At 37.5% G+C, this 26,681-nt stretch overlaps 2 protein-coding genes and 1 long non-coding RNA gene across 3 annotated transcripts; 2 read left to right on the top strand and 1 right to left on the bottom strand.

Moving 5' to 3' along the window:
- The first annotated feature begins 515 nt into the window (after positions 1 to 515).
- Positions 516 to 1,048, top strand: LOC146703555 (uncharacterized). The gene is made up of 3 exons (XR_014922028.1): positions 516 to 694; positions 806 to 905; positions 1,002 to 1,048. It is a non-coding gene; the product is annotated as an uncharacterized LOC146703555 (long non-coding RNA).
- A 2,912-nt stretch (positions 1,049 to 3,960) lies between these two features.
- acsl5 (acyl-CoA synthetase long chain family member 5) lies at positions 3,961 to 13,657 on the bottom strand. Its single transcript, XM_085466813.1, has 22 exons — positions 13,611 to 13,657; positions 12,833 to 12,891; positions 12,087 to 12,252; positions 11,876 to 11,987; positions 10,618 to 10,682; positions 10,405 to 10,506; positions 10,212 to 10,311; positions 9,757 to 9,935; positions 9,577 to 9,609; positions 9,434 to 9,485; positions 8,536 to 8,609; positions 8,303 to 8,380; positions 8,099 to 8,233; positions 7,843 to 7,977; positions 6,789 to 6,884; positions 6,448 to 6,520; positions 6,240 to 6,328; positions 5,748 to 5,864; positions 4,880 to 5,023; positions 4,700 to 4,801; positions 4,529 to 4,600; positions 3,961 to 4,220 (listed from the first exon to the last, which is right to left on the bottom strand). Exons 3-22 carry the CDS (start codon positions 12,240 to 12,242, stop codon positions 4,083 to 4,085), a joined length of 2,052 nt encoding a protein of 683 aa, XP_085322939.1. The 5' UTR covers positions 12,243 to 12,252; positions 12,833 to 12,891; positions 13,611 to 13,657; the 3' UTR covers positions 3,961 to 4,082.
- Positions 13,658 to 14,461: 804 nt separating this feature from the next.
- Positions 14,462 to 26,676, top strand: gucy2g (guanylate cyclase 2g). Its single transcript, XM_085466811.1, has 22 exons — positions 14,462 to 14,791; positions 15,721 to 16,069; positions 16,453 to 16,562; positions 17,331 to 17,513; positions 17,606 to 17,750; positions 18,645 to 18,780; positions 18,895 to 18,998; positions 19,655 to 19,821; positions 19,901 to 20,041; positions 20,673 to 20,756; positions 20,925 to 21,029; positions 21,127 to 21,198; positions 21,575 to 21,743; positions 21,833 to 21,988; positions 22,357 to 22,534; positions 22,756 to 22,896; positions 22,987 to 23,179; positions 23,595 to 23,769; positions 24,448 to 24,546; positions 25,346 to 25,437; positions 25,521 to 25,613; positions 25,707 to 26,676. The coding sequence occupies exons 1-22, from the start codon at positions 14,462 to 14,464 to the stop codon at positions 25,800 to 25,802; spliced, it is 3,318 nt and encodes a 1,105-aa protein (XP_085322937.1). The 3' UTR covers positions 25,803 to 26,676.
- The last annotated feature ends 5 nt before the right edge of the window (positions 26,677 to 26,681 follow it).

The following is a 26,681-nucleotide window of genomic DNA, read 5'->3' as shown; positions in this document are numbered from 1 at the left end:
ATTGGCTGCTGCCAATGCCATAGGTCGATGTATCAGTGCATCTCTAGTAATTATAGATAAAGAATATGAGAATATTTTTACACCATAGTCTGCATGAACCACTAAAATGTGCAGTATCGGCGATACTCTACATAAAAATAAAATAATAAAATAATAAAAAACATATACTATATAATATATTTAACATAGTTTTAATTCAGTCCTTATCGTTTCTTGGGGTGAAACACCAAGTGTATAAAGCCATGAAAAAGGTCACGGTATCTGTGCAAACTGCACTTCCCTGAGCTTCACAAGAAAATACTTTGCAAGTCACGTCATATTTTCGAAATAGGGATTAATTCACACTATCGTTTCAAGTAGTAACGGGTTTCCGTTTACCTTTTTTGCAATATTTGCAGCTCCTTTGCATATCTAACATGAAATGTGAGAGGACAGCAGGACAAAAGTGATGACTAAGCATTAGTAATAATTTCATGGAATCGTATCAGCACTGTCAACACAAGGAATGTCCTGCATGTGTTACCGATACGGATTAACTCTTAAACCAGGAGTTTAACCAACTATTTGGATATCAAAGGAATTCTTAGATACGTGATGCAACACCTCGCTTGATTTATGGCTGTTGTTTTTTTTTTTCCCACTTTCCTTTTGAGGAAAATAAAACTTTAAATCAACAGTGAAGAAGCTGTGCTTTGTGAGTAAGCAACACGTTCTTTGCATTTGCAAATACAGTCTAAACAAACGGCAACAGGTCCAACAAGGTGCTAAATCCTCCTCCATTGTGCTGTGAATTTGGTTTAAGCAGCGGGGCAACTTAAAAGTTCACTTACCTGATCTTCGTGATCACCTGTAGCGGAAGAAGCCATATTGAAGAAGGTGTGTAGCGCAGCTGATCCGGTTCACAGGTAAGTTTATTTACAACAAAATCACCCTGAATCCAAATAGTCGCTTAAAAAGAGGTGACATTTGCTTACAGATTCACTTTCTCACTAAACGTGCAGCCCCAAGGAGTCTCTAAAGTGGTCAGGGAGCAGGAAGGGGGCGGTGTAAGTTCTTCGGAAACGGTAAAAAGTCCAGGTGCGGCGGTGGAGCGGTATGCAGATGCAGCCTGCAGTTACGCTCAGACGACGCAGGAGTCCCGACACAAGGGGGCAGCATTACCACCATAATCATTTGTAGTATCTTAGCTTGCTGTATTATGTCTGGCGATAATATCAGTGAATACACGTTTGGAAAACTCGCATATATATTATTTTAGGACTAATATTCAGTATATGTATTCAGAGATGCCAGAAATTTGGAAATAAATGATTAAGTTAATGTGATCCCCCCCGGCAGATTTCCTATGTGGCAACTTGAAATCAAATAATGGATGATATTTATCAAATGTATTTGTATAAAACATAGGAAAGCCCATTCAAAGCCCATTGGGTTGTTCAATCATTCTATTTTATTTTATTAGGTGCACATTGTTGTACATTATATTAATAAATTCTGGTGTTTTATGTTTAAAGTGTTCATTATTTTTCAATCAGCCAAATATTTTCTAAAGATCTATGAAGGAAATCACACAGCCACACACACAAAATAAGGAGCTAAATTACAAATAACTAAAGTCAATCTCCCTTTCTTATTGAAAAATAGAAATATGGAGCCAGTGATCAAGTTCTTTCATGGATAGGGAAAAAAAAAAAGGTGAATATGATGGGCCATCTTCTAAATTAGTGACCATTTCAAAATTTGTGTTGCTATAATAGAATTTTTCAAATTAATGGTTTTAAAAGGACAAACAAGCAAACTGCTGAAACAATTAAACATATGACTGCATAAAAATATAAAATATATTATAAAAACCTTAAAAGAACCAGACTCTGTCTCAACATAACTCCTTATGGGGAAGTTTCTTGCACCAGGAAGAGGAATTAGTGCAAATAAATTCCGGGCTTGAAAAGATAAGAGATCAGTATGATCCAAATTAATGCGATCATGTTTTTTCAGGAACTGAAACTTTCAGTTAGAATAGATTTGCTGGCATTTCTACCACCAAGGTTTGTAAAAGCACATCAGCACTCCTGACATACCAGTTTTATGTGAGAATTTCATAATGTGTTGAGACCCTGCTCATCAAAAAGTTCACATCATAAGCTAATGCATGGATCAAAGATTTAGACACAGAAGGATTAATAGTAGTGTGAATGCAAACATGTAACTGCTGCCAAGTCAAGTCATTAGAATAAAAACAGAAGTTTTTACATAACGTGTGGAAGCTACATTAATACAGTTTCATCCTGATGGTTCTGCATAGTGTAACAGTTTGCTTAAAGAACAACAAAGAAAACTATTCAAGCTTTTTTGGACCTGCACACCTACATTAGCACTGCAAAGGCTGTTTTGAAAACAATGTGTCAATCACTGATTGAGACGTACGATAAATACCTGCAGACACACGCTGCGCTTTGTTTTCATTCTTTTATATTCGCCTGAGAAAGGATTAGTCTATTATTGCATTTCAGAATAAAATAAAAGCAAATGATTAAATTGACTTTGAACAAAAAGAAAAAAATATGCAAAGTAAATTCAATAATTCTTTATTTAAACATTGGTGCCCGTTGCCTCAAACCTCTCGACTGATGTTTAACAAAATTCATTTTTCAAGCCTCTCATTCCTTCTGTGTAATTTCCATATTCCTGCAGGTAAATACTTCCTCACAACATAACCTTTTTATATGGAGCAGACCAATAAAGGCATCTTGGGTCACAATTAGGTCAGTGTTTAACATTTGATCACATTAGAAATGTAATATTTCTGCTTTCAGGTTGAAACCCACCTACAACTTGAAAACACCTCTTTGGTGGTAGGTAGAGAGGGGTACATCCTCGCCCTTTGTCCTCAAGAGTAAAGAAACAGTCTGAAGTGGGGAAAAAAAAAAAAAAAAAAAAAAAAAAAAAGGAAGGAAGACAAGAGGGAGATGGAGGTGAAATTTTTTTTTTTTTTTTTAAACTAAGTATGAAAGAGGTACAGAATAGAAGGGCGTAGAAGAGGAGGGGGAAAATGAGAGAAGAGAAGGTAGGAGGGAGTCAATGAGGAAGAGAATTGTACACAAAGGAGAGAGTTAAAAGAGTGGAGAGGATGATAGTTTGGGTAGGAGAGTGTGGAAAGTATTACTGGAGCAGGAAAATATACTGGTTTTTAAATACTGAACATCTTAAAACAAATAAAGGGTTCCAAGATCCTTCTTACTTCCTGTTCTCCCCTTTCTGTGCTAAGCTTTTCTGACAAGCATGTTTACAAGTCAGTCAAAATATACACAAATTCAGATTTTATCTTGGCATAAATCCACAAAGGGGTTCAATAAAAATTAATTGAAATGCAAAAGCACAGCTTCAACTCCTACAAGAAATTAGATCCAAGTTAGCTGTGAACTTAAAGTGTCAGTGTTCTGCCTACCTTACCTTTAAATGCTGAAATCAGTGTGTCTTAGTGCTGAACACTTGAAAGCTGTGATGTATAGACTGGAAATTATTCACTTGATTGCCCTTTAATAGAGCTGTTTTAGCACAAAACTTGTTTGTTCCTGCTATGTTTGAAAGCAACACATGAGGGCGGTGTTGAGCCACAGCAGAAATGTTCATCTGTAATCAAACTTGATATGAAGTCCTGGGGACCACATACAAACAGGCCTCAGAGTCAGGCAGCAGCATCAAAATGTATACACTGCTTGTTTTGCTTTTGTTTTCAGTTCACTTTCCATAATGCATCCCTCCCCCCAGTTTATTCTTATTAGATTGTACCAAGTTCACCAAACCCATTTCCTCAACTTAGGTGACCTTTCAACCTTTAACTGGAACTCGATAATTCACTTGAGCTATAACGTAAGTGAATTGGTGCCAACAAAACCGCATCATTTCAGTGCTCTTCAATGTTATTTAAAAAAAAAAACAAAACAAAAAAAAGGAAGAAAAACAAAAAACCAGGGGAAAAAACCAAAGCATTAAAACCAATGTTTAAGTCACCATTCTATAAAGTTTGACAGATGATGGAAAATAACTGCTTGTCTTTTGTCTTAAGTTGTTTATTCAGGTTACTGGATTTTAGCATAAAGTTGGTCAATCTGAAACTGGAAGAGGTTTTTGAGCTCAGCCCGCTTTGCTTTAAGGGTGGGGGTTAACAGGCCGTTCTCAATGGTGAATTGCTCAGGATGGAGGTGCACATCTTTAACCTGCATGAGTTAGTAAAATGGAAAATGTTAGCCATGATAGAAAGCAAATTAATGTTACATTTCTCAAGTTATGGCATATATTGTAAACTAAAGATTAACAGGCTAATAATTATTAAGAAAATTGACATTTTGGGGCACATGACAAGAATTAGCTGATTTTGCACATTTTAACCATTAGAGGGTGATAAAAGCCAGGTTACTGAGAAGTGCAGAAAACTTCCAAAAAGGTGTTGATAATGTGGATAACAGCCAACTTCCCAAGACATTACACAGCAGTTTCATTTTTGCAATAAAGGATGAGTCATCACCTGCTCAAAGGACTTTAGTCCTGCTTCTTTTCCTAGTTTGGTCAGGTCTGAAATAATTGACCTCTTAACTTCCTGCAGACAAAGACAAAGAATTTTTTTTTTTTTTTTTTTCAGCAAGTCATTTCAAGTTTATACGATTGTGTTACAAAACTTGCAAGAGAAAAACATTACAGGGATCTTGCAGAGTTCTTCAATGGAACCATGAAAGCCAAGATTTTTAGCAAAACCTGGCAGGACTTCAGGATCAGGGACCACAACGGCAACCAGGCAAGACTAGAGACAAAGAAGACAGTGTAGTCTAGGTGAATTTTATCCACTGTGTATACATAGCAAAGGTGCCCAAAGATTTACCTGTAGACTGTCTCCATGCACAAACACTTGTGCCACTGGTGCACTGCGTACATACACATTCTCAATCTTCTCTGGTGCGATGTACTCTCCTTGAGCCAGCTTGAAGATGTTCTTCTTCCGGTCAATAATCTTGAGAACTCCATTCTGCCACAAACAAAAACCAGGCCAGATCAGAGAATGGGAGCGTGATTTGAACAGTTGTGTGTCCCTACATCTCATTAAAATAATGGTCCACATCTGGGAAAGCATTGTTCCTGAGCTTCAAGTAAACATTTTTAAATGGAAGTCATGTTGGTTTCTTGGTAAGAGTTCCTTGAAAACCAATAACACTCCAAAAGCTACAGCCTGCAGGAAAAGCAAAAACCCCATTCTGTTCACCAGTACTTCTAAAGTGATGGAGCTTGTATGTTGTTATATTTAATTTTACCAAACAACAATTTCCCCCTCCCCATATTAAAACAGATCCAACTTTCCCCTTGAATCCCCAGTACTTTCAAGAGCCAGTCATCTCTTGCTGAAGATTTACATTTAGTTGACAGATAAATGAGTTGCTGATGTCTTCACTAAACTTAACATGCAAGAGAACAAGCACCTCAAGGTCAGTCTGATCCTTTTAAATGGCAGAACCTCAAGAAAGCCCCTACATTCTTGTCAGGCAGTGTAACTATCATGTCTTCCAGGGCAAGCAGTGAAAAGAAAAAAAAACAAACAAATTTAGTAGCTCACTTATAAGAGCCTTTGAGCTCTTAAACTCTGATTCCACCTCATTTTCTACTAAACTTTACTTTGTGTTCTATATGATGGGTACATGGAAGGAAAGCATGTGGTCGTACTTTTAGTCAGACTTAAAAATGGCTGGACTATTTACCGGAAGCCATTTCCCAACGTCTCCAGTATGGAGCCAACCCTCTTCATCCAAGGCCTCTGCAGTCCTCTCTGGATCTTTTAAGTACCCCTTGAACACATTGTTGCCCTTGATACAGACCTGGGAAGAAGAAAAAAGTAATGAAATTACAGGATGAGTAGAACATTATTTTTTTTTTATTTAACCCATCCATGCATTTATCCACTTTTCCCTTTAAAAAACAAACAACCAGTCAAACCAGAAGTAAACTATTGCCCACCCACCTGTTTTAATTCATGGCGAAAACAGATGCAGAACTATACGGTTAACTATAGGCTACAACTTAGTCTATTTACTTTTGAGACAAGTGATGATGTTTAAAAACTTACTCTTATTTACTCTTTAAGAACATGCTTGGATAAATTACTGAACTTACCTCAGTACTTCAGATTAAACTGCTCTTGCTGCAGGTTTAAATATCCCAAAGCCTCACTGTCTGAATTGCAAAAAGCCTACCTCTCCTTCACCATTTGAAGCAAAGTAGTTCATATCTTCAACATCCACCAACTTCACAAAATTGCAAGGCAATGGCACCCCAACATGACCTATAGGAGGAGCAACAAAAAACAAAACCAAATGTTTAAGATGAAAATAACATTAAACACAAAATGTCAGTGAGAAGTGGGAAGTGATGATAAACTCAGCATGCTTCTGTGCCATGTACCTGCAGTGGCATCACATGGCATGGTGATCGTGCAGCTGGCTGTGCACTCGGTCTGACCATACCCCTCAAAGATCTAAGGGGACCAATAAAACAAGTGAACATTGTAATCACAATCTTAAATCTGTAAGATACCATTGTGGAACCTCCTGTTCTTGGACCTAATTCACTTTTAATGTTGTTATTTTAACAAGATGTGCATGTTTACAGGAAAACAACATGTACCAAAGCCCTTGAAAGTCTACCACCATCTTATAGTACATTTCAATATCAAGAGACTACCTGAGTCATAGAAATCTGAATACAAACTACACACACACACACAGGATTAAAGTGTTTATTACCTGGCAACCCAGAGCAGCTCTGAGAAATTTGAGAACAGAGGGAGATATGGGTGCTGCGCCAGTCACCATGACCCTCACACGCCCCCCTAGAGACTCCTAAAAGAAAGGTTGAGCACATATACTTTTAGTGAATGCATTGCAGCTTTTGAATATTTAAGGGGAAGGTTACATTAACTAGAAGATCAGGGGGTCCTCCCCGTGAATGCAAAGTCCCAAAACGTCTCCATTTCCTCATGAACCGTGTACCCTTTTTGCACAGTCAATTACCCACTGACAATTCAACATGCAGTCAGTGACTTGACCTTGCTAGTGCTGGGTTGGATCCCCTTCTGCTTAATTCTTTTTGCCATACAGTCTAGTCAAGATTATGGTCAATATTGGCATAACTGTCACAGGCTTGCTGCAGATTCAGTCGCACATCCATGATATCCTCTTCCACATCCCAAAGGTGTATGGATTGGGATCTAATGACTGGAGGATATTTGACATCAGTGAATCCACCGTCATGTTCAGTTTGAGATGATTTGTGCTTTATGACATTGTGTGTTATTCTGCTGGAAAATGTGTACAATGGGGTGGCTGTAGCTCAGGTAGCAGAGCAGGTCAGCCACTAATCTGTGGGCAGGGCAGCTGTGGCTACAAGGTAGCTTGCCATCACCAGTGTGTGTGTGTCTGAATGTACTGTAAAGCGCTTTGGGGTCATTTACATCCCAAAGATGGCAGTGTGTGGGGAGGGGGAAAAAAAAAAAGCCCCCAGCATTTCTGCAGTTTCTGAAATACTAAGCAGTCTTGTCTGACACTAAGAATTATGCCACGTTCATAGAATTTTTAAAAACACCTTCCTTCCCTTTAAAGATCATCAGTTTGAACTCTGAACATAAATGCATGGCTGCTGCCATGTGACTGGCTCACCAGATGCTTGACTTAAATTAAGTGCAGCTGTTCAGCTGTACTTAATTAAGTGGCCATGAGTGCACACAATTTACTCTGCTGCTTGTGTTTTTATTAGGTGTGTGTCCCTTGAGAACTACAGCTATTCAAACAGAAGCAGTACCTGGACTTTGTTGAAGATGAGCTTGTCCCATACGCTGTTCTTCCTGATGATGCCATCCTTCACCTCTGCATATTTCCTCTCCACTGCAAAGTTCAATAACCATTTCTTGAAAGGTGTAGTGGCTCCGCTCTGAACCTAAGAGTCAAAGAAAATTTGTGCACTTGATATCAATGAAACTGGAGTTGTGTTGTGTTAATTCTTTGTAGTATATTTAAAAGGAATGTGAGCTGTTTAGCTTACACACACATACACCCACCTTGTCATAGATACGGTTGAGAAGTCGAGGCACAACTGGAAAGAGGGTGGGCTGCAGTGTCTTCATGTCATCTGGCAGCAGTCTGATGTCACCCTGGAAGAATCCCACCTTAGCTCCAGCACCAAACATCACCGTCTGCAAAATACAAAATAAAGTTAGCACACCTAAAGAGAACTTTGAAGGATGATCAAGTATGGACCTTACCTGCACGACTCTCTCAAACATGTGTGCCAATGGCAGGAATGAAATTGTGACATCCTGGGTGTTTGGAATCATCGATACCTGCATTTACACAGAAGCTCTGTTAGCACAAATTTTCGCTCATTACACGAGTTTTTTTTTTTTTTTTTTTTTCCCCCCCAACATTTAGAATGGGGAAAGAAAAAAAAAAAAAAAAAAAAAAAAAAAAATCAAAAACCACTCCACTTTTCATGTACCTCAATGGTTTTGAGTACACCTGCAGCATCGGCGACCACGTTCTCATGGGTCAGCATTGCTCCCTTGGGATTTCCTGACAAATGAGTACAATGATTTACCCTTAAAAGCCTAAACATCAAACGTAGTGCTATCCACTTCTCCCAAAATGTTTTCACACCGTTTCCTTCACAACTGCTTTGAATAATAGGCCAGGAAGAACATGTTTTCCTTACATGCTTCCATCATGATACCAAGACACATTTCCTAAAGACAGTTTGACAAAACATTTCTAAGGATTTGATTCATTTTAATGGGCAATTCATTAGGTGCAGGTCCCCCCGAAAAAAAACAAAAAAAAAAAAACAAAAAAAAAAACAACAACCCCCCCCCCCCCCAGCAAACTGCATTTTGTTGCCATGTACCTGTGCATGTGCAATGACAATAAAGTTGAATTCTATTCCAAATAATTATGTGTCAAATATACAGGTTGGCTGCAGGCTAAGGAGATATGTACATTTAAAAAACATTTGTTGCAAATTGTTGATCAGTCAGGATAATAAACACCTCATTTCTTCCTGGTAAAGACATAATATTCATAAAAAGGGGTTAAAAGGTTCCATCTGTCAACATATTTTGCTTCAAACCACAAGTGTTAACTTCGTGTTTGTACTCACGGGGAAGTCCAGTGAGTCACCAAAATTAGTGCAAAATAATTTTATAGCAATCCTTCCAAAGGGTTCCCACCCTCACTGAGACCAAGTTTGCCATCCTTTCCATATTGTGGTTAATTATCACCTTCATCATTGCCACTTTGTCTTGTTATATTAAATTTGGATTTAACTTTCATCAAGTTCAAGTTTCCTAAATGATTTAATTCCTGCAGGAAATGACTTTGATATTCTTAAGTAAAACCATTACCTGTTGTGCCGCTGGTGAAACAAACAATGCTGAGGTCCTTTGGCTTTGGTGGCTGTTGGAACATGAAATCAGTTCATCAGAACAGTGTGCAGTGTTTTTAAGACTCAAATGAATTTCATTACATGGCTGTATCAGAAACTTACGATTGGCTTTTGAGGATTACTTTTCCCCAGTGCCTGGAGAATAAAAACAAAGCATGTTTTCAATAATGCTGAATGTCTTCTAGCAGTTTTAGTACAGATCTTAAATGTTAGTTCCCAAGCGAGGAGAAAACAAAAGCAATGACTCATCTGTAACCACTATTTGTGCTCAGTGTGCATTACCTCCATTTCCTCCAAGGATGCAATGTTCACACCACACTTTGCTCCTCGCTCGACCAACTCGGAGTTGAAAGAGTCCATAATGATGATTGTTTTGAGGACTGGAGTCTGGCCTTTCTCCCGATTCTGCAGGAGTGTTTCTGCTTTCTTTTGATTGTCACAAAGCACTGTGGAAAGCTCAGCTGAAACAGAGCAAAACATCAGCTGGACTCTTATTAAATTAGAAGGCTATTGTTCAAATTGAAACAAGTACAATTTGAGACAAATGCCTCAATCTAATGCCACTTATAAATTTTCCAGAGCTAAATCAGAAAATCAAAAGCAAAATATGTTTGAAGGAGCACATTGGAAAAGAAAAGATTAATGGAAAGTCACAGATCCCTGTAGGGATCAGGGAGATACCGGACTTCCACCCAGCTCTAATTAGCAGAATTGGATTCAAAGAGAAACTCAATTACCTCGGTCGATAATAAACACAAGAGCCTCCGGACCCAGCGTGTCGTACAGGGGAACAACTACCATTGAATAGGTGTAACATGCCAGTTCACCAATAACCCACTGCAAGTGACCAATGAAACAGTAAGACATTTGCAGCATGTTGATCACATTGAAAAGACAATAAATAAATAAATAAATCTAAACTTCACTGACCTCAGGTCTGTTCTGGGCAAAGATACCAACAAAGGTGTTAGAGTTTGGCTTCAAACCCCTATGAATAAGCCCAGATCCCAGGTGCTCTGCTCTGTCAGTCACCTTTTGGAGAGAGAGAGAGAGGGGGGGGGGGGGGGGGGGGGGGAGGGGGTGAGTATGAACTGAAATTCACAGCTGGTGTTAATGTTTTCCCCCAGATGCTGATCCTTTTACCTGTTGGTACTTCAGCCACTGGTATGGTCTTCCTGGTTTTCTGTAGCCTAAACATGGTCCATTACCTGGAACAACAAGAGATTTAACGTGAGCTTCACAACACTGTCAAGGTGCTTAAAGGAATGCAATCAATATGAGAGTTAACTAGTTTATGCATATACTCAAGTTTTTCCATTTCTCAGCTGGGAGAAGCAGCATCTAGTTTCTGAGTTTTCCCTTTAGAAGCATTTTCCTGCCTGGAAAAACTGTCTTGTTAAACAGAGCATAAATGCTTTATGCTACATATTTTATGCCGTGTTCAGCACAAGAGTTATCCCACTTATGAGCCCGACTAGTAATTTGGTTTATTGTGATTTCTTCTTTAGCAAGGCCTCGCTCTACGTCACTCTTGCGCAATTAAGACGCCTGTCAGCGTTGAGAAGAGGGCGTGGCCAAAAGCATAGGGCTGCCGACCCCTTTTATTCCAGTGAACTTCACATGAACGCTTAAATTTACATGCACCTTTTACATACCTTTTTGTTTTTAGGTACCAATTTTTGACTTTTATTTTATTTATTTATTTATAGTTGTACACATTTTAAACAGTTATGCCTATTAATGTTTATAAAGGGTATCAGTGTTTGAAATTAACATGTTTGGATTTATACAGTTGAAGTATGAACAGCAAAGCCTATACAACTGTTTGTTACATTTATTCCTTATAAATGGCACATTTTCACCATCCACACACATCACTACATCACACATACTCTGCATATTCATTACTACCAGAAGAGTGTTTAGCTTAAACCTGCAGCATACATATGGAAGTTAAGTCAGATCGAGGTTTGATCTTTTTTATTTTTTTAAAGAACTTTGAGTTCTTTTTGGATTTGGACTAAGACCACACCCACAAAAGGGTCACACCCAAGTGGAATTACTGTTCCTATCTGAAGAAATTGTACGGAGGAGTTAAATTCAGAATAAACTAACCACCAAGTATAAGGGACAGGTAGATGCCAACTTTAAGACTGGAGAACTTTCTTAGGTCTTCGGTTAATTAAATCATTTTGTATGTTATCAGGTTTTAATCCATATCCAAAATAAGATAACCAGAACCGTGGATAACATGAACTGATAACATTGTAACCTTTGCCATTTCTACCACCCAGCTTTATCAAGGCAGACTGAAAACATGCTCATTAAACCTCAAAAGAAAGCTAGGCAACATTGGGATTTGTTTTGTAAAAGATGCATATAACAAATTCAGTGATATTACCTGAAACCTTCAGACCCCTCTGAAAAACCTCATAGAGTGTCTTTGCATCTTTGCAGTAATATGATATCAGGTTGTTGTTATCCTCCAACAAAGCAGACTTTCTTGCACCATCCTAAGGATTTCAAACAGAGACACTGTGACATTCTGTAGCAGATTATGCACCAATTTAACAGTCATATTTGACAAGATCTGACAGTTTTCTGACTTTTACCTTGATACCCATAGTTTGGCAGCTGAGGTCAGTGGGGGACCGGATGGGACTTGGTCGAGTGTTCAGGTAAAATAGGGTGGCAGCGGCCAAAGCGAACAAGGAGACAATTATAGGGGTTGGGAGTGGGGAGAACAGGAAGTGGAAAATGAAGTCCATGGTGGAGAGTCTGCAGGGATACAGAACAATGTTGTGGATTTATAAAGATTTAGACCTCCAGGTCTTTACTATTTGATCAAATGTAAGTCAAGTTTCTTTAAAAGCTAAGCTAAACTATACATCATTGTGATGCATCTGGGCTCCTTCACACTGCTCTCGATATTGTGCCCATAAATCAAGTTCAAAGTCAACATGAATTGTGCAAGTTATTCTAGTCACTCAAGTTAGAGCCCAACCCATAAAAAGGTCAAGAGAGAATTACAGCCTGTACAGTGTAAAGACAGTAAGTGCTGCAGAATATTTATAAACACCTAAAATGAGAAGAACATAAATCCATGCTTTAATGGCCATTTTACTTTAAGCATAGGAAGGTTTCTTGACCGTTGTGACAAACTGCTGAACTGCACTTAGGTAAAGATGTTAATTAAGACAACTGTGAACAGTCAAGCAGGTGCATTTAAAAATATTTTACCTTTTGTGCAACAAATCTATTGACACATTTATAATGAGATTTTTAAGAACAGGTCCTAAAATTAATGATAGTTTAGAAATTAACCAACACAATTAGAAATAGCGACAGGTTCTCCTACCTGCTGCTGGTCCTTAGAGGTGCGTGGCATGTGCTCACAGCAGATCTTCTTCCTCTGCTCTGAAGGGCAACACAGAATAAGAACCCATAAAAATGAATGAGCATGAGACTTCAAAACCTTTGAACCTTGACCACCATCACCTCCGCTGATAAAAAAAAGAACATGATCACGGAGATCAAAACCTGTCTTGCATTAAAGTGTACATTGTGCAATTTATTAAACTACCTTTCAACCATCAGCTCTTACAACCACAAAATTTCTTTGATTTCTGTCCAAATCAATAAAACTTGTGTGTACACTGGGAAATCCAAGAGGTTGCACTTGGTGAAAAGGGCACCATTCTTATCTCCCGTTTATCAAGCTCAATTTTGATTCTTTCATGTGTTTAAATCCCATAAGTTAACCATGGATATTGTCAGACAGTGCAAGGTGTATTGCATTGTGTTGAAATCACTGGAAAGAGATTAGATAAAAGGAAACGCCACCTCACATTTGCTCATCTTATCATCAGGTTACAGTCAGTAATGGTGAAATGAAACATCAAACAGCAATACTGAAGGATACCAATGAATTCACTGAATTATCTGTGCGTTTTCTCACTTGTGAAACTTTTATCTGTGTGTACAGAACACATGTCTGACAAACAATCACCACACCTAGCTTTGTCAATTCACTTAAAGCAAGGAACACAGTGCTGATCTTCTAACAGGTTTTCTTGTGCGAATGAGTTAATTTTGTCAGGCAGTGAGATGAAGGGAATAGGTTCATTAAAAGTTACCTGGTGGGATTAGCGGCAGTAGTTGGGGACCAGGCTGAGCCGACTCATCCCCTGGAGAAAAAACAGCTGAAGCAAGCAACACCACTAATGTACAGCCTGCCCACCTGCAGTCATTAGCACCTTAAACTGCACACAGGTGTGAGAACTCCTCTGCACAGAGCAAGGCTCGACCTGCCTTATCTGGCTCTTGCAGCCCTGCATAAGCAGACAACACACCCGGGAGAGTTACAAGTTTTCACTTTTCATTTCTCCCCTAAAAAATCTTTATGAATTTAGCCCACATTCTTTAAATAAACCTGTCCTCTTTTCCTCTCCCTCTTTCCTCTCTTCTATGTGTTTGTTTGAAGTGGACGCATGACACTGTTAAAGGTAAAACAGATCGGGTTGAACTTTGACACTGGATTTATGATTGCAAGCAGTGACTACATGTGCACATAAATGTGACACAAGTTGGATTTATTGGTCTATTGTAGTTGAATCCTAATCAAGATCTTATTTTGTTAATCAATAAAATCAAAAGTTAATCTTTGGATAATTATTAATTCTTATTTGGATTGCTGAATGTTTTCTGGATAAAAATATGAGCTACACAGAAGAAAAGTAAAGTAAAGAGCACAAATTCTACTATTTGATTTGTGTATCAACTAAAAGTTATTTTGAATAGAGGATCAAACCACAAAAACAATAATAAACTTTCCCTCTCTATACCACCTCCCTCCTCCTACATTTTCCCCTCCCTAACCAAATGTCCAGCATCACCAGTGAAGTTGCGTATTTAAGCTCTGTAACACGAAGCCACTAACAGGATGAGAGTGATGCTGAGGGGGGTATATTGCCGTGGCACGAGTCCCATGCTGGTGCTTCACTTCACACTTCTGTTAACTGCTGCTGCTAGCATCAGCAATGGCACCAATGGATCTCAGCCTCACAAGCTGCTCATTGCCTTCCAGGCTCCCTGGAACATAACCTTCCCTTTCAGCGCCCTGCGGCTGGGCTCAGCCATACAGATAGCTGTGGAGAAGGTGAACGCTAACCCCGCCTTACTGGGAAACATTAATCTGGATTTTGTGTTCAAGGACACTGAGTGTAGTCCCAAAGAGTCCCTAGGAGCATTTATTCACCAGGTGTGGAAAGAAAATGTGTCTGCGCTCTTCGGTCCAGCATGTCCTGAAGAAGCTGAGGTATAATTCATGTGAAATTAATGTTTTTGTTTATGTGAAATACATATCCTGCATAAGTTGCATACTTCCTGCATAAGCAGAAAGTATGGTTCTTTTTGATGTATTGTAAATCATCCTAAAAGTTTATAAAAGTCTGTAAATAAAGAGCATTTGATGGATTTTAAATGACTTTACTTGTATTTACTCTAACTTTTTGTTATTGTATGCTAGACTCATTTATTGCAGGAGCATCAAACATATGGCTAATGGGCCAAATTGGCTCCTCAAGTGGTCCAGAATCGGCTATGGGAAGTCTCTGCAAAGACTGAAAATGACAATAGAGGAGAGGATAAGATTCTGAGTTTTAGATTTATTTTGCAGCTCGAAGTTTGGATCAAACCATCAAAACAATTTGTTGAATTGATTGAAGTCCAAGGTCTAATTATAGTCAGTTTTAAAGCCTTCTTAATACAACAATAACCTGCCATATCACACAATAGTAAACTAATCAGGACAAATTTACATTACTGACAAGATATTGACTGAACATGGAAAACTGGAGAAATATTGCTTATATTATATTTCCTAAAACAAATCAGGCAATTCATCAGTTTAGTATAAGGATGGGTCATGAAATTTGACCATTTTTAGAAATTAATTGTGCATCCATACACCCAAAGAAGGTGGTTGATTTTACAGGTTATTAAGTTGTTGTTCCCCTCATCAAGGATGAGTTTATGTTATAAATCTCTCGGTGTTTCTAAAAAAAGACATTTTAGTTAAATAAAAACAGTCTGTTGTTGTAAGGCTTTGATGTTTTCCTTTTGAAGTTAATATTAATTCAAAACTTGCTTTCCCATTTTCTGATAAGCCTTTTTGTCTTTTAAAAGAGTGTTTGTAAAAAAAATAATCTTACCCTTTAAATTTTACTTACTAAAACTGCTTTCCAGGTGACTGGTCTCATTGCGTCAAAATGGAACATCCCAATGTTTGGCTTTGTGGGACAATCAACCAAAATGGACGACAGTGACAACTACGATTCCTACATCACTGTAATGCCCCCTCTTAAAAGAAGCGCCGAGGTCCTGGTGAAGACCTTGGAGTTCTTTGGGTGGAGTCATGTAGCTTTGATCGGCGGGGGATTGGACTCGAATACTTGGGACAAGGTTGATGCTTTGTGGAAAACGATTGAGGATCCTCTGCGAGCCAAATTCAAGCTCACTGCAGTGGTTAAATTTGACACCAGCGATCCCCAGTTAGTTCAACAGAATGTTAGGTACATTTCCAAGGTTGCTAGAGGTAAGAGAAATGTCTATGAGCACTTTGTAGCAAACTATGAAACCACTTTTTTGTCTGTCATTTGTTCCTGTTTTAATTTTTCCCTTTTTTTAGTCTCTGCAATAGTTTGTCCTCTGTCTGCTTTTTGTTTGGCTGTTCTTTTCTGTTGTCTTGTTCTCTTCATCCCATAATCTGAGATTGGTTTTTGCTCAAGGTCTCTTTCGCTTAAACGCTTAAAAGGGAGCTCTTCCTCCCCACTGTCGCCTTGAGGACCTCTGTGATTCTACCTCTATTATTGAAGGGGTTTTACCTTACAATAGAAGCACCTTGTTTTTATGAACTTCTTATGTGTTGTATAAATAAAATTTAATTGAATTCTAATTTCTTCATCCACCCTTCTTCAGTTATTGTGGTGCTATCGAACAAAGAGGATACTATGGCTCTGTTGTTGGAGGCTGAGAGTCAGGGTCTGATGAATGGCGACTACATTTTCTTACTGGTACAACATTTTGAGGTCAGTGGCACTGTGGTGAGTAAAACTTTCACAACACAGTAAGACAAATATTCAGCTGTGTAAATCACCAACAAACGGGGACACCAAGACAACAAAGCCTGAAAAGACACAGGAGTGGTAAGCTTCAATTAAATTCGTTATATCCTGAGGCTATTCTTATCAAACAAAATTCAACAACATTAATAACGTACAGCCTCCTGATTTTTTTTTTTTAAATTAGACCCAGAAAGTCCAATATTTTACTTTTCGATTGACTCTTGAGTTGGATATGTTGTCTTTTAGAACCGTGCTCATCAGGAAACTAAATAAAACTTTAAGGCACACATTATCTAAAATTAAAGGCTCAAATACAGTTTTAGTGCCTACATGCTGGATATAACTTAATTCATGGATTTGAATATTTGCTCCTTTGTGTCAATAATCTGCATGTAAAGCATGTAGTGTTGCATGAGCTGTGCTATAAAAGAAAACTTTGTTACTGCTGTGTTATATCTGCAGAGTGGTTCAGGGTTAGTGAGCTTATACATGATTTCATGTATGATTAGGAATATGACTGTTTGTTTTTAAATAAAATAGCATCATAGCATCCGTCTTCCAGACTGAGTTAAATCTTTATGAGCCATCAAAATTGATCAAAGCTGTTTGTGGTAAATAGTAAATGGACTGATTTTTATATAGCGCTTTTCTACTCTCCTGGAGTACTCAAAGTGCTGTTGCATCTACTGACTCGTGTATTATTCATGTTAAACTTTCTTTTTTCCTGAGCAGGATAACTTGTGGAAAAATGCCCTGAACAGCACGATAGACGAGGTTGCCGTAAGAGCTTTTGACATGGCGTTCATTATTGCTCAGAAATCCTACGAAGGCTACGAGTATTATGATTTCTTTGAACAAGTTTTTGAAAGACTGAGCGGACATCCATTTCGGAGCAACCTAACATCTGAAAAACAGGCAAGTAGGCACAGGGAACAGAAAGCATGAATTTGAATCATGGAAAATACTGAACTTTCACATATTTATTTTACTGATTTAATGTATTTCAGGTTAGCCCATACTCTGCCTATCTGCATGACGCTGTGCTTTTGTACGCCATGGCACTGAAGGAAGTCCTGAAAGGTGGCAAAGACCCTCATGATGGTCGGGAGTTATTACAGATCCTGAAAAAAAGAAACAACTTTCAATTTTATGGTAGCTACACAATTCAATACCTGTATTTTGATTTTGCCTCAGTGTAAAGTGCAAATATTGTTTTTTTTACTTGGTTCTTGAAAGGCTTCTATATTCTTTAGTGAAGGAAATAATCAGTTTAGTGCTAACAGTTTGTTTTGTTGATATAAATTTGGATAATGCTTATGGTCTGCTGAGGTCAGCTGACCATCAGCTCTTAAAGCATGAGTAACTTTTATGTTATTATTATTTTTTTAACCATGCCAACTACCTCAACACGCCACATTCACTCTCTGTAACGCGGTCACGGCACAGCTGCATTAGGTAAACATGTAAACTGAACCAATTCAGCCCATGAATGGGAAATCTAATAAACTGTCCCAGGTGCCAAGCCTGTCCAAACCATTCATCAGTATAGTCAAGGCACCAAAACTTTGACAAGGAAGAGGAATGGCAGCAATAATAAAGAGGATATTTCTGGGCCTGTTACAGTAAATCAACATGTCTACAAAGCATAATCACAAAATAATAATCACAATAAAGTTTATTTTGACTTTGAAAAAACCTTTTAAAAAATGAATTAAATTTACCTTAATTGTATTTTTATCAGATACCTCGTGTTATAGAGTTTGGCATCCAAGTTCAAATTTTACATCTAGAAATTGGGGAATTCCTCATCTTTACAAAAGTTAGACAATCTGCTGTAGTTAAAAGTAGTTTCATCTGTGGATGTAACACAGATTGATACTGAAATCAGATCCATGGGCAGAGGGTAGGTGATACTGTATGTTTTGGGTGAACTGACTTTTAATCGGTTGTAGTTACACCCACAAACACTTTGCTAAAACAATCAAACTCAAGGGTGACACATAATGTTCTATGACACTTTGATTCACTAACAGATTGTCATTGCAGGAGCCTCTGGACTGGTCCATTTTGATAGAGAGGGAAAGCGAAATCTAGACTACTCAATTTATGACCTCCAGCACACAGGTGACATCACCAAGTTTGTCCCAATCCTCCATTTTGACAGTCACACCAAAAATATCAGGTACCAAATTGTTTTGTATCACATCTGTATGACAACAATCTTCAGTCACATCTCAATGATAACACAAAAAACACAACAGAGACATGATAGTTATCAGAAAATGTTTTATTTCAGACAAACTTCAATGTTTGCGTCTGTGGTGTGGCCGAAAGGAAGACCTCCACCCGATGTGCCAGTATGTGGCTTCAACAATGAAATATGTGAATGGGTGACTAATGGTAAAACCTATTCCTTATGGAATTAGATTTCAGTTTTTGTTTTTCGTATGCCTATTGGGACTTCCACACCCATGTCAGGAAAGGCACAGGTAGAGAAAGCAGCAGCAACGTCCAAGCACAGAGCAGAGCTGATACAAAATACAGAGTGGACTTACTAGGTTGCAAAGTGGCTTGCAGATGTGAAGCAGATGTGGAGATTCAATTCAATTCAATTTTACTTATATAGCGCCAAATCACAACAACAGTTGCCTCAAGGCGCTTTATATTGCACATTAGATCGTACAATAATAGATACAGAGAAAAACCCAACAATCATATGACCCCCTATGAGCAAGCACTTTGGCGACAGTGGGAAGGAAAAACTCCCTTTTAACAGGAAGAAACCTCTGGCAGAACCAGGCTCAGGGAGGGGCGACCGGTTGGGGTGAGAGCAGGAGTTGGGGTGAGAGAAGCAGCTTAAAAGCACAGCTTAAAAACACAAATTATTTAGGTCTGCCACAGTATCAACCAGTCTGCTAGATTGCAGCTCAGCTTGACTTCATGCCTTACCTACATTTTTTGTTTCAAAACACTAAACCTTTATTTTGTGTGTATTCTTTTTGAAGAAACTTTGATGTCTAACTGTCATAATAACTTACTGCTCTCTCTGGACACAGACATTGCCCTGCTGGCTCTTCTTGCGACCTTCCCTGTTATTGGGGTACTGGCAGTTCTGAGCATTGGGGTGCTGGTGCTGCAGAAGTTAAGACTCCAGACGAGGCTGGATGACTCCTACTGGTGGATGATCAACTACAATGACATCACCATCATCAGGGAACCTACAGTATGAGCATTCGACAGGTGTTGTGAAGTCGAACAATGATAAGTGTACAAGGTTTCACATGTGTTTTTTTTTCCTTCAGGGAAATCAGGGTATGTCTCTAAGCAATTCAGGTACTCATACTTGGAGTGGTAGCTCTCAGGCCAGTTTATCCACCAACAGCTACGACCTGAGGGACAAAGCAGGCAAAGAACATATCTACAACACCATAGGTCTCTACCAGGTACTAGTTTTATTTCGAGTTTACAGTGAGCCTGTGTAACTTTTGGGACTATATTAAGGTTAAAGGTAGAGAAGGATGGTATCTCTTTTTTCCAACACAAAACTTAAAGCCACAAAACCGAAGCTAAAGCAGTCTTTTTGGCTTCTGCTCTTTATTTTGTTTCTGGCAGTCTCAGTTCACCTATATTGAGGACAGAATACCTGATCCATTACATGAACATGTTAAACATAATAATAACATAGGGCAGGTTTTAGACAAACACAGAATATATGTGTAATTCAAATTACATTCAATTCAATTCAAATTCAACATTCAATTCAAAATTGACTTGAATTAATGTGAATTGCAGTGACTCCAGTCAAAGTTTGAGTATCATATGGGCTTTTATGAATTCAGTAAACAAGCTTATTGTCTGAATGGCTAGTTTCAAATATTATTTAATGTAAATGCAAAAGAAAATGTATCAACACATATACAAATATGAATTATTGTTTATCTAAGAATTATAAAGAAAGCTTTTAATGCTTATGTAATATAAAGAGGTGTTTTTTTCTTTACATAGTACTTTACATACTCTTCTTTACTATGACTTTAAGAGATGTATATTTTGTTATTTTAATTTTTCACATAGGGAAATCAAGTGGCTATCAAGTACACTGAGAACCCTGTTAGCTGTAATTTCCAGAAGCCTTCGATCACTGCAGAGTTCAATATGGTAAAGTTCCTCATTTTTTTCAAGATAAAACATAATTTACTTTTTATTTACTCTGAAAACTCTAACAGCCAAAAATCCAGGTGGACTGTATCTAATACAACGTATTATTATGTTTTACTTCACTTTTTATTTATGTTGTACCTAACCTTCTTAAACTCTTCAAGACAGATGAAAGAGATGAAACATGAGAACTTGGTGCAAATTTTTGGTGCATGCATCGAACCACCAAACATTTGCTTGGTCTTCCAGTACTGCAAGAAAGGTAGTTTGAAGGTCAGTGAAGTCTGAAGGTTCTTTTTTCAAAATGGATTGCATTAACCATAAATAAACCTTTAACTTAAAAGTGAACCATGTTGGCATATTTCTGCAGGATATTCTTAAGGCTTCAGACGTTGACTTAGATGGGATGTTCAAGCTGTCTTTTGCATATGACATTGTCAATGTAAGTCTATTTATTTAATGAGTAAATTTCTTATTTTAATAACAATTTAAAAAAATGTACTCAGGTCCATAGCAGGAACTTAAGTCATAAAGTGACTAAAAAATTGTAAAAATAAATAAATAAAATAATTAAAACATATCTACAAAAAGAAACAGATTGAAAAGAAAGAATGAATGAATTTTTTAATTAATCTAATTAATTCCAATTAAAAAATCAATTGGAAATGTATTTTCACATTTTTAAAATAGACATCAAACTATACGTATACCTTTTTTTTTTTTTTTTTTTACTTTTATATGTTAAAATTCTGAATATGTATTTTGTACTCTGAAATGTTTTACTATTTAAATCTTAAAATAATTAAATTGTTGTCCAGGGAATGGAGTTTATTCACAAAAGTAGCCTAAAATTTCATGGGAACCTGAAACCTAGCACATGTTTGGTGGATAGCCGACTACAAATCAAACTCTCTGGCTTTGGATTGTGGGAGTTTAAATATGGAAACAAAGGCAAGATGAACTCACTGGAAAACCCCAATTACAAAGGTCAGTGAAATCAGAATTTGTTGTAATAATCACTGTTATCCTAAATAAATTCACATGATGGAGAAGTAACACACGAGAACATGTTGTAGAGATGTACTGGATTGCCCCTGAGCTTCTCAGACAGGTCGGTTCCCCGATCAATGGAACACCCAAAGGTGATGTCTACAGCTTTGCCATCATAATGTGGGAACTAATGTACAACTCCAAAGCTGGTCCGTATCAGGACATCAATCTGGACCCTAAAGGTTGGCATGATTTCTTAACTGTCTTAACCTACAAATTTTTTGTCAACGCCCAAAATCAGTTACTGTTAGTTAGCTACAATCTCCAGCTTTATTTACCTTCTGGCAATTTGGCACCATTAGAAGCATTTCTACTTCCATTTTCTTTTGCGCTGTAATTATCAGTCTATCCCAGTTTTGTAATAACTTTAAAATGTGATGGTTTCAACCAAGTTCTTAAGTATCTTTGTGGATTACTGAGTATATGTGAAATAATGTAGCATTGGATTGAAGTACAAAATTTTATGGCAATTTTTCCGGTATTATATTTTAGTCTGAACCAAAGTTGAAAGATATAGCCCATTAAATTCTAATGCTAGATGTTCTTACAGAGATTATTATGCAGTTGAGGACACCTTTTCAAGGGGAACCCCTCCGACCAGTGCTGTCTGAACAGCTGGTTGAAGAGAACATCAATGCACTGCTAAAAGCCTGCTGGAGTGAAAACCCTGACCACCGACCGCCATTTGGTTCTATACGGAGGCGGCTGAAAGACATTAGTCCAGACAGGTAATATCATACCCCTAAATTTTTATTTTATAAAGTTTTTGTGTAAAGTCATATTCCACATTTTTATTTAAGTGAGACACAAATTTACCATAATGCCCATAAATGTTAAAGTTCACAAGCTAAAACTTCCAACTGTCTTCAGTCTTACTCAAATCTAAGTAAGATTTAACCTAACTAAATCCTCATTGCAAAAGAGTTAATGATGAATTTCTATCTTGTAGCCATGCAAACATTCTAGATAATATGGTGGACAAGTTGGAAAAGTATGCAAATCACCTGGAGGACGTGGTGGAGGAGAGGACCAATCAGCTTACAGTGGAGAAAACTCGTGCAGACAAGCTCCTCGCCAGCATGTTGCCAAGGTACTTGATAACAAAGGAACTATATATTTTGTATTGCTATACTCAGTCAACCTTATCTTGTGTTGTTGTTGTTTTTTGCAATGATTTTAGATATATTGCTGAACAGCTGATGTCAGGGAAGTCAGTGGAGCCACAAAGCTATGACTTGGTCACCATCTTCTTTTCTGACATTGTCGGCTTCACTTCCATGTGCTCAGTCAGCTCTGCGATGGAAGTGGTAACATTCCTCAACGACCTCTACAGTCTCTTTGATGACATCATCAAGATGTACGATGTCTACAAAGTAAGTGACAGTGAACATACTGTGATCATAAAAAGCAAAATATCTATCATACGATAGATATTTTGATAAATATTGACTTTCTTACCAAGACATGAGAATAGCTTTACCATTTCCTTCCATATTTACTAACTCAGCATCCAGTTACATCATCTTATTAAGAAAAAAACAATTAAAGAAATTTAACCAGCAATGCAGAGAAATCATATCTGATTAAAAGCAAAATCTTAACAGTTAAAACTTTAGAAAATTTATTTGCTATTACACGAAATTAAAAAAAAAACAATTTACAATTGTTTAATGAAAATTTTAATTTCCTTGAAATTTCAGGGATCTTTTTTTTTTGTTTGTGCTATGTTTTATTTTCTTCCAGCTTTATTTTATTTTAAAAATGTAATTTACATCTCTACATTACAAGGTGGAAACAATTGGTGATGCATACATGGTGGCAAGTGGTCTGCCTATCAGCAATGGAAACTTGCATGCTTTGGAGATATCCACAATGGCGCTACATTTCTTGAGAGGCATAAAGGTGTTCAGAATCCGTCACATGCCAAATGAGAGCCTTGCAATTCGCACTGGGATACACTCTGGTAAGATACAGTAGCAATGGAGACCATGGCATTACAGAATTTGAAGGTCTTGAAAAGTACCCCAACTGGTTAGTGAGTGATTGCTGGAGGTTGGTGGCTGTTGCTGGGTAAAATTAGTCACAAAGAGAATGCTGCACAAAGAAAAATCCTTCTGATTATTTTGGTCACTAGCAGATTGTCAAGGTTACCCATAGTAACCTTGACAAAACTGGAAATTGACATTATTTGCCTTCAGTGTAAAAGTTGCATCTTTTAAAATGTGTTGGTTTCACCAATAAGACACAACTTTTACGCTGAAGGCAAAACTTCTCTTTTTGGCTTGTGTTGCACTTCTCAGTTATTTGCAAATATTTAAGTTACAAACTATTGGCAACCATGGAAATCGTGACCAAAGCCATTGGACGGGGGCTTTTGGTCCAGGACTATATACTTTTTGGACCAATTTCACACTAGTCACTACCCTGCAATTTCCAGCAAACACGGTCATGGAATACACATTTTTCCTTTGTCACCACTTGGCTAGCATATGGTCACTGACAAGCTCCTAGAGCTCTATTACTGAGACCTAAGTACAAGTGACAAGAAGTATGAACGACTTTGTAGTGGGAAAAATAGTTTGTGCATTGAACATTTGAGCAATTTAAACAAAATCCATTCTGACTTTTAAAAATGTTGTAGGTCCAGTAGTTGCTGGAGTGGTAGGGACCACCATGCCTCGATACTGCCTATTTGGTGACACGGTGAACACAGCTTCTCGCATGGAAAGCAACAGCTTACGTGAGTAAGCAGTTGAAATTTCAAAATTTAAACTCTGAATAACCCTAAAAAAATAAGATTTATGTAGTTGTGGTATGATTTGAAGTGACTATTGTCACTTTCATTTTTTAATAGGGCAGAAATGACAGTGCATTTTTCAGATAAATCAAAACATTCATGACTATTGATTTCTTGCTTCACTATAAGTTTGACAATTTTAGATTTCAGTCAGTTTGGCTACTTTTGAATGAATCATTGTGGCATTGTTTATAAATGATAGATGCACTCTCTGGGTCTGAAGGCCTGAAAGTAAAGTCAGTGTCCAAGTTCCACAAGACTGCATTCTTTCACATGACCAGCCAGAGCTGACCCCATTGGCAACAGAGAGACCAGTGGCTAGCATGCAGTGTCCTTGGTTTGTTAGATATATCCATCACTCATACGAGTTTATGTTGGGTACAGTGTATGAGAATGAAATGAAATTTTCTCTAGATGCTAATGGTGCCTTGAGGATGAATTCTAATTATGTTGACAATCCCTTAATTTTTCATAATTTCATAATATCCATTTCATTTAGTCCAGTTCTTGGTTGGTTTATACCTACAAATATTTATGGCATTCTCCTTCTGTATTTTGTGCTAATCTTCAGGCTAACAGTCTACAGTAGTCTTATTATGCCTTAAAAATTAACTTGATGTGATGGTCTATATTAACATGTTTGCATGATTAAACATGCAGAGCTGTTGAACTCACATGCAAACCTAGGAGTTTGTCTTGCTTAAAATCTCTCTTTAGAAGTATATGTGTATGTCACATACAGCCTTGAAGATTCATGTATCTCAGTCCACGGCAGACATTCTTTTCCAGGCTGGATCATTTGAACTGGAAGAAAGAGGAGAAATTCAAATGAAGGTGAACAGTCTGTAATATTTTTTCCCTCGAAATGAAATAACAAAGATGTTAGGTTGACCAGAATGTCTTTCTCTTTGTGACAGGGTAAAGGGACTCAAAAGACGTACTGGCTGCTGAACAGAGCTGGATTTAATCCTGTCTTCACTGACCGTGGTTCTTCACCAGTAAAAACAGAGGTATACTCACAAATATTTATTTATATGTATATATGTTGTATTGTATAATGACTTGTATTTTTTATTGTTTTACTGTATTTTCTCCCATTGAAGAAACCAGGAGTGACCAGAGGTGAAGACAAAAGAGCCCCAAAAAACCTGACTGTACCTCCTATAACTGAACCCACGATGCCTCCAGTACACATCTAAAGAGAAAAGACGCATATTAATTAGCAGGGAATACTGCAGAAATTTATTTTAAGATATCAGTTTTTAACAGCTTTTAAAAAATTCCATGAAAGATGAGTTTGAGTCATCCATGTATAAAAAGAAGGACTAGAGACAAAATGTGGATGGAGGCCAAAGTGAAAATGCAGAACACAATGCATGAACAGAGACTGCAGTTTGGATTGCAACTAATTGCAGTTCTAATTCTTTATTCTTTGGGATTTAAGTATTTAGTGGATCCACTTTTGCACACAAGGCTGTAAATTATTTCAAAATGCTTAGCGTTCCATTCAAACTGTTTGTTGTGGCACATGTAGTCAGCTCTGACGTGCCTAAAGTTATCTCATAAGAAAATATTTTGTAAGCTAATCAAGCATTTCTAATTTATTCTTACAGCTGCAGAGCTGGTTGTTGTATCAACATCTGTCATTCAGCTGTGCACAGTTTGGTCACTGAGACCTGGAGAGAATAAATAAATCAGTAATTGAGTATTTTTCTATTATTGTCATATGACTATTTCACAAATAACTAAACTCAATCACTGTGGGGTTTGGTTAGATCATGTAAATCAGAAGTTTGATAATGCTTATTATAATAATAATCAAATACCTGTGATTGAGCTGTGATTGATCACTGAGAAAAACACCTCTTCCCATTATAAAACACTCCATAAAAACATGACAAGCAAACAACGAGATTTAAAATCTGTTTTCATTTTTCCTCTGAATAAATAAATCCCATATCAGAGTTTTTATTTTCAGTGTAACATGAAATGAAGAAGACATTTTATAGTTGTTCTAGATTGTGTCATGGAAATAGAAAAAATGTAATATTATGTTTAGTCATGTGCTCTGTTTGTTG

This window comes from Copadichromis virginalis, linkage group LG8, assembly GCF_057382275.1.
Source record: "Copadichromis virginalis isolate Kocher_CV1m ecotype Utaka linkage group LG8, C_Virginalis_male_GT1.1, whole genome shotgun sequence".
NCBI classification, from domain to species: Eukaryota; Metazoa; Chordata; class Actinopteri; order Cichliformes; family Cichlidae; genus Copadichromis; species Copadichromis virginalis.
Note: the sequence above shows the minus strand (reverse complement) of the source record. Positions and strands in the feature narration are given on the sequence as shown.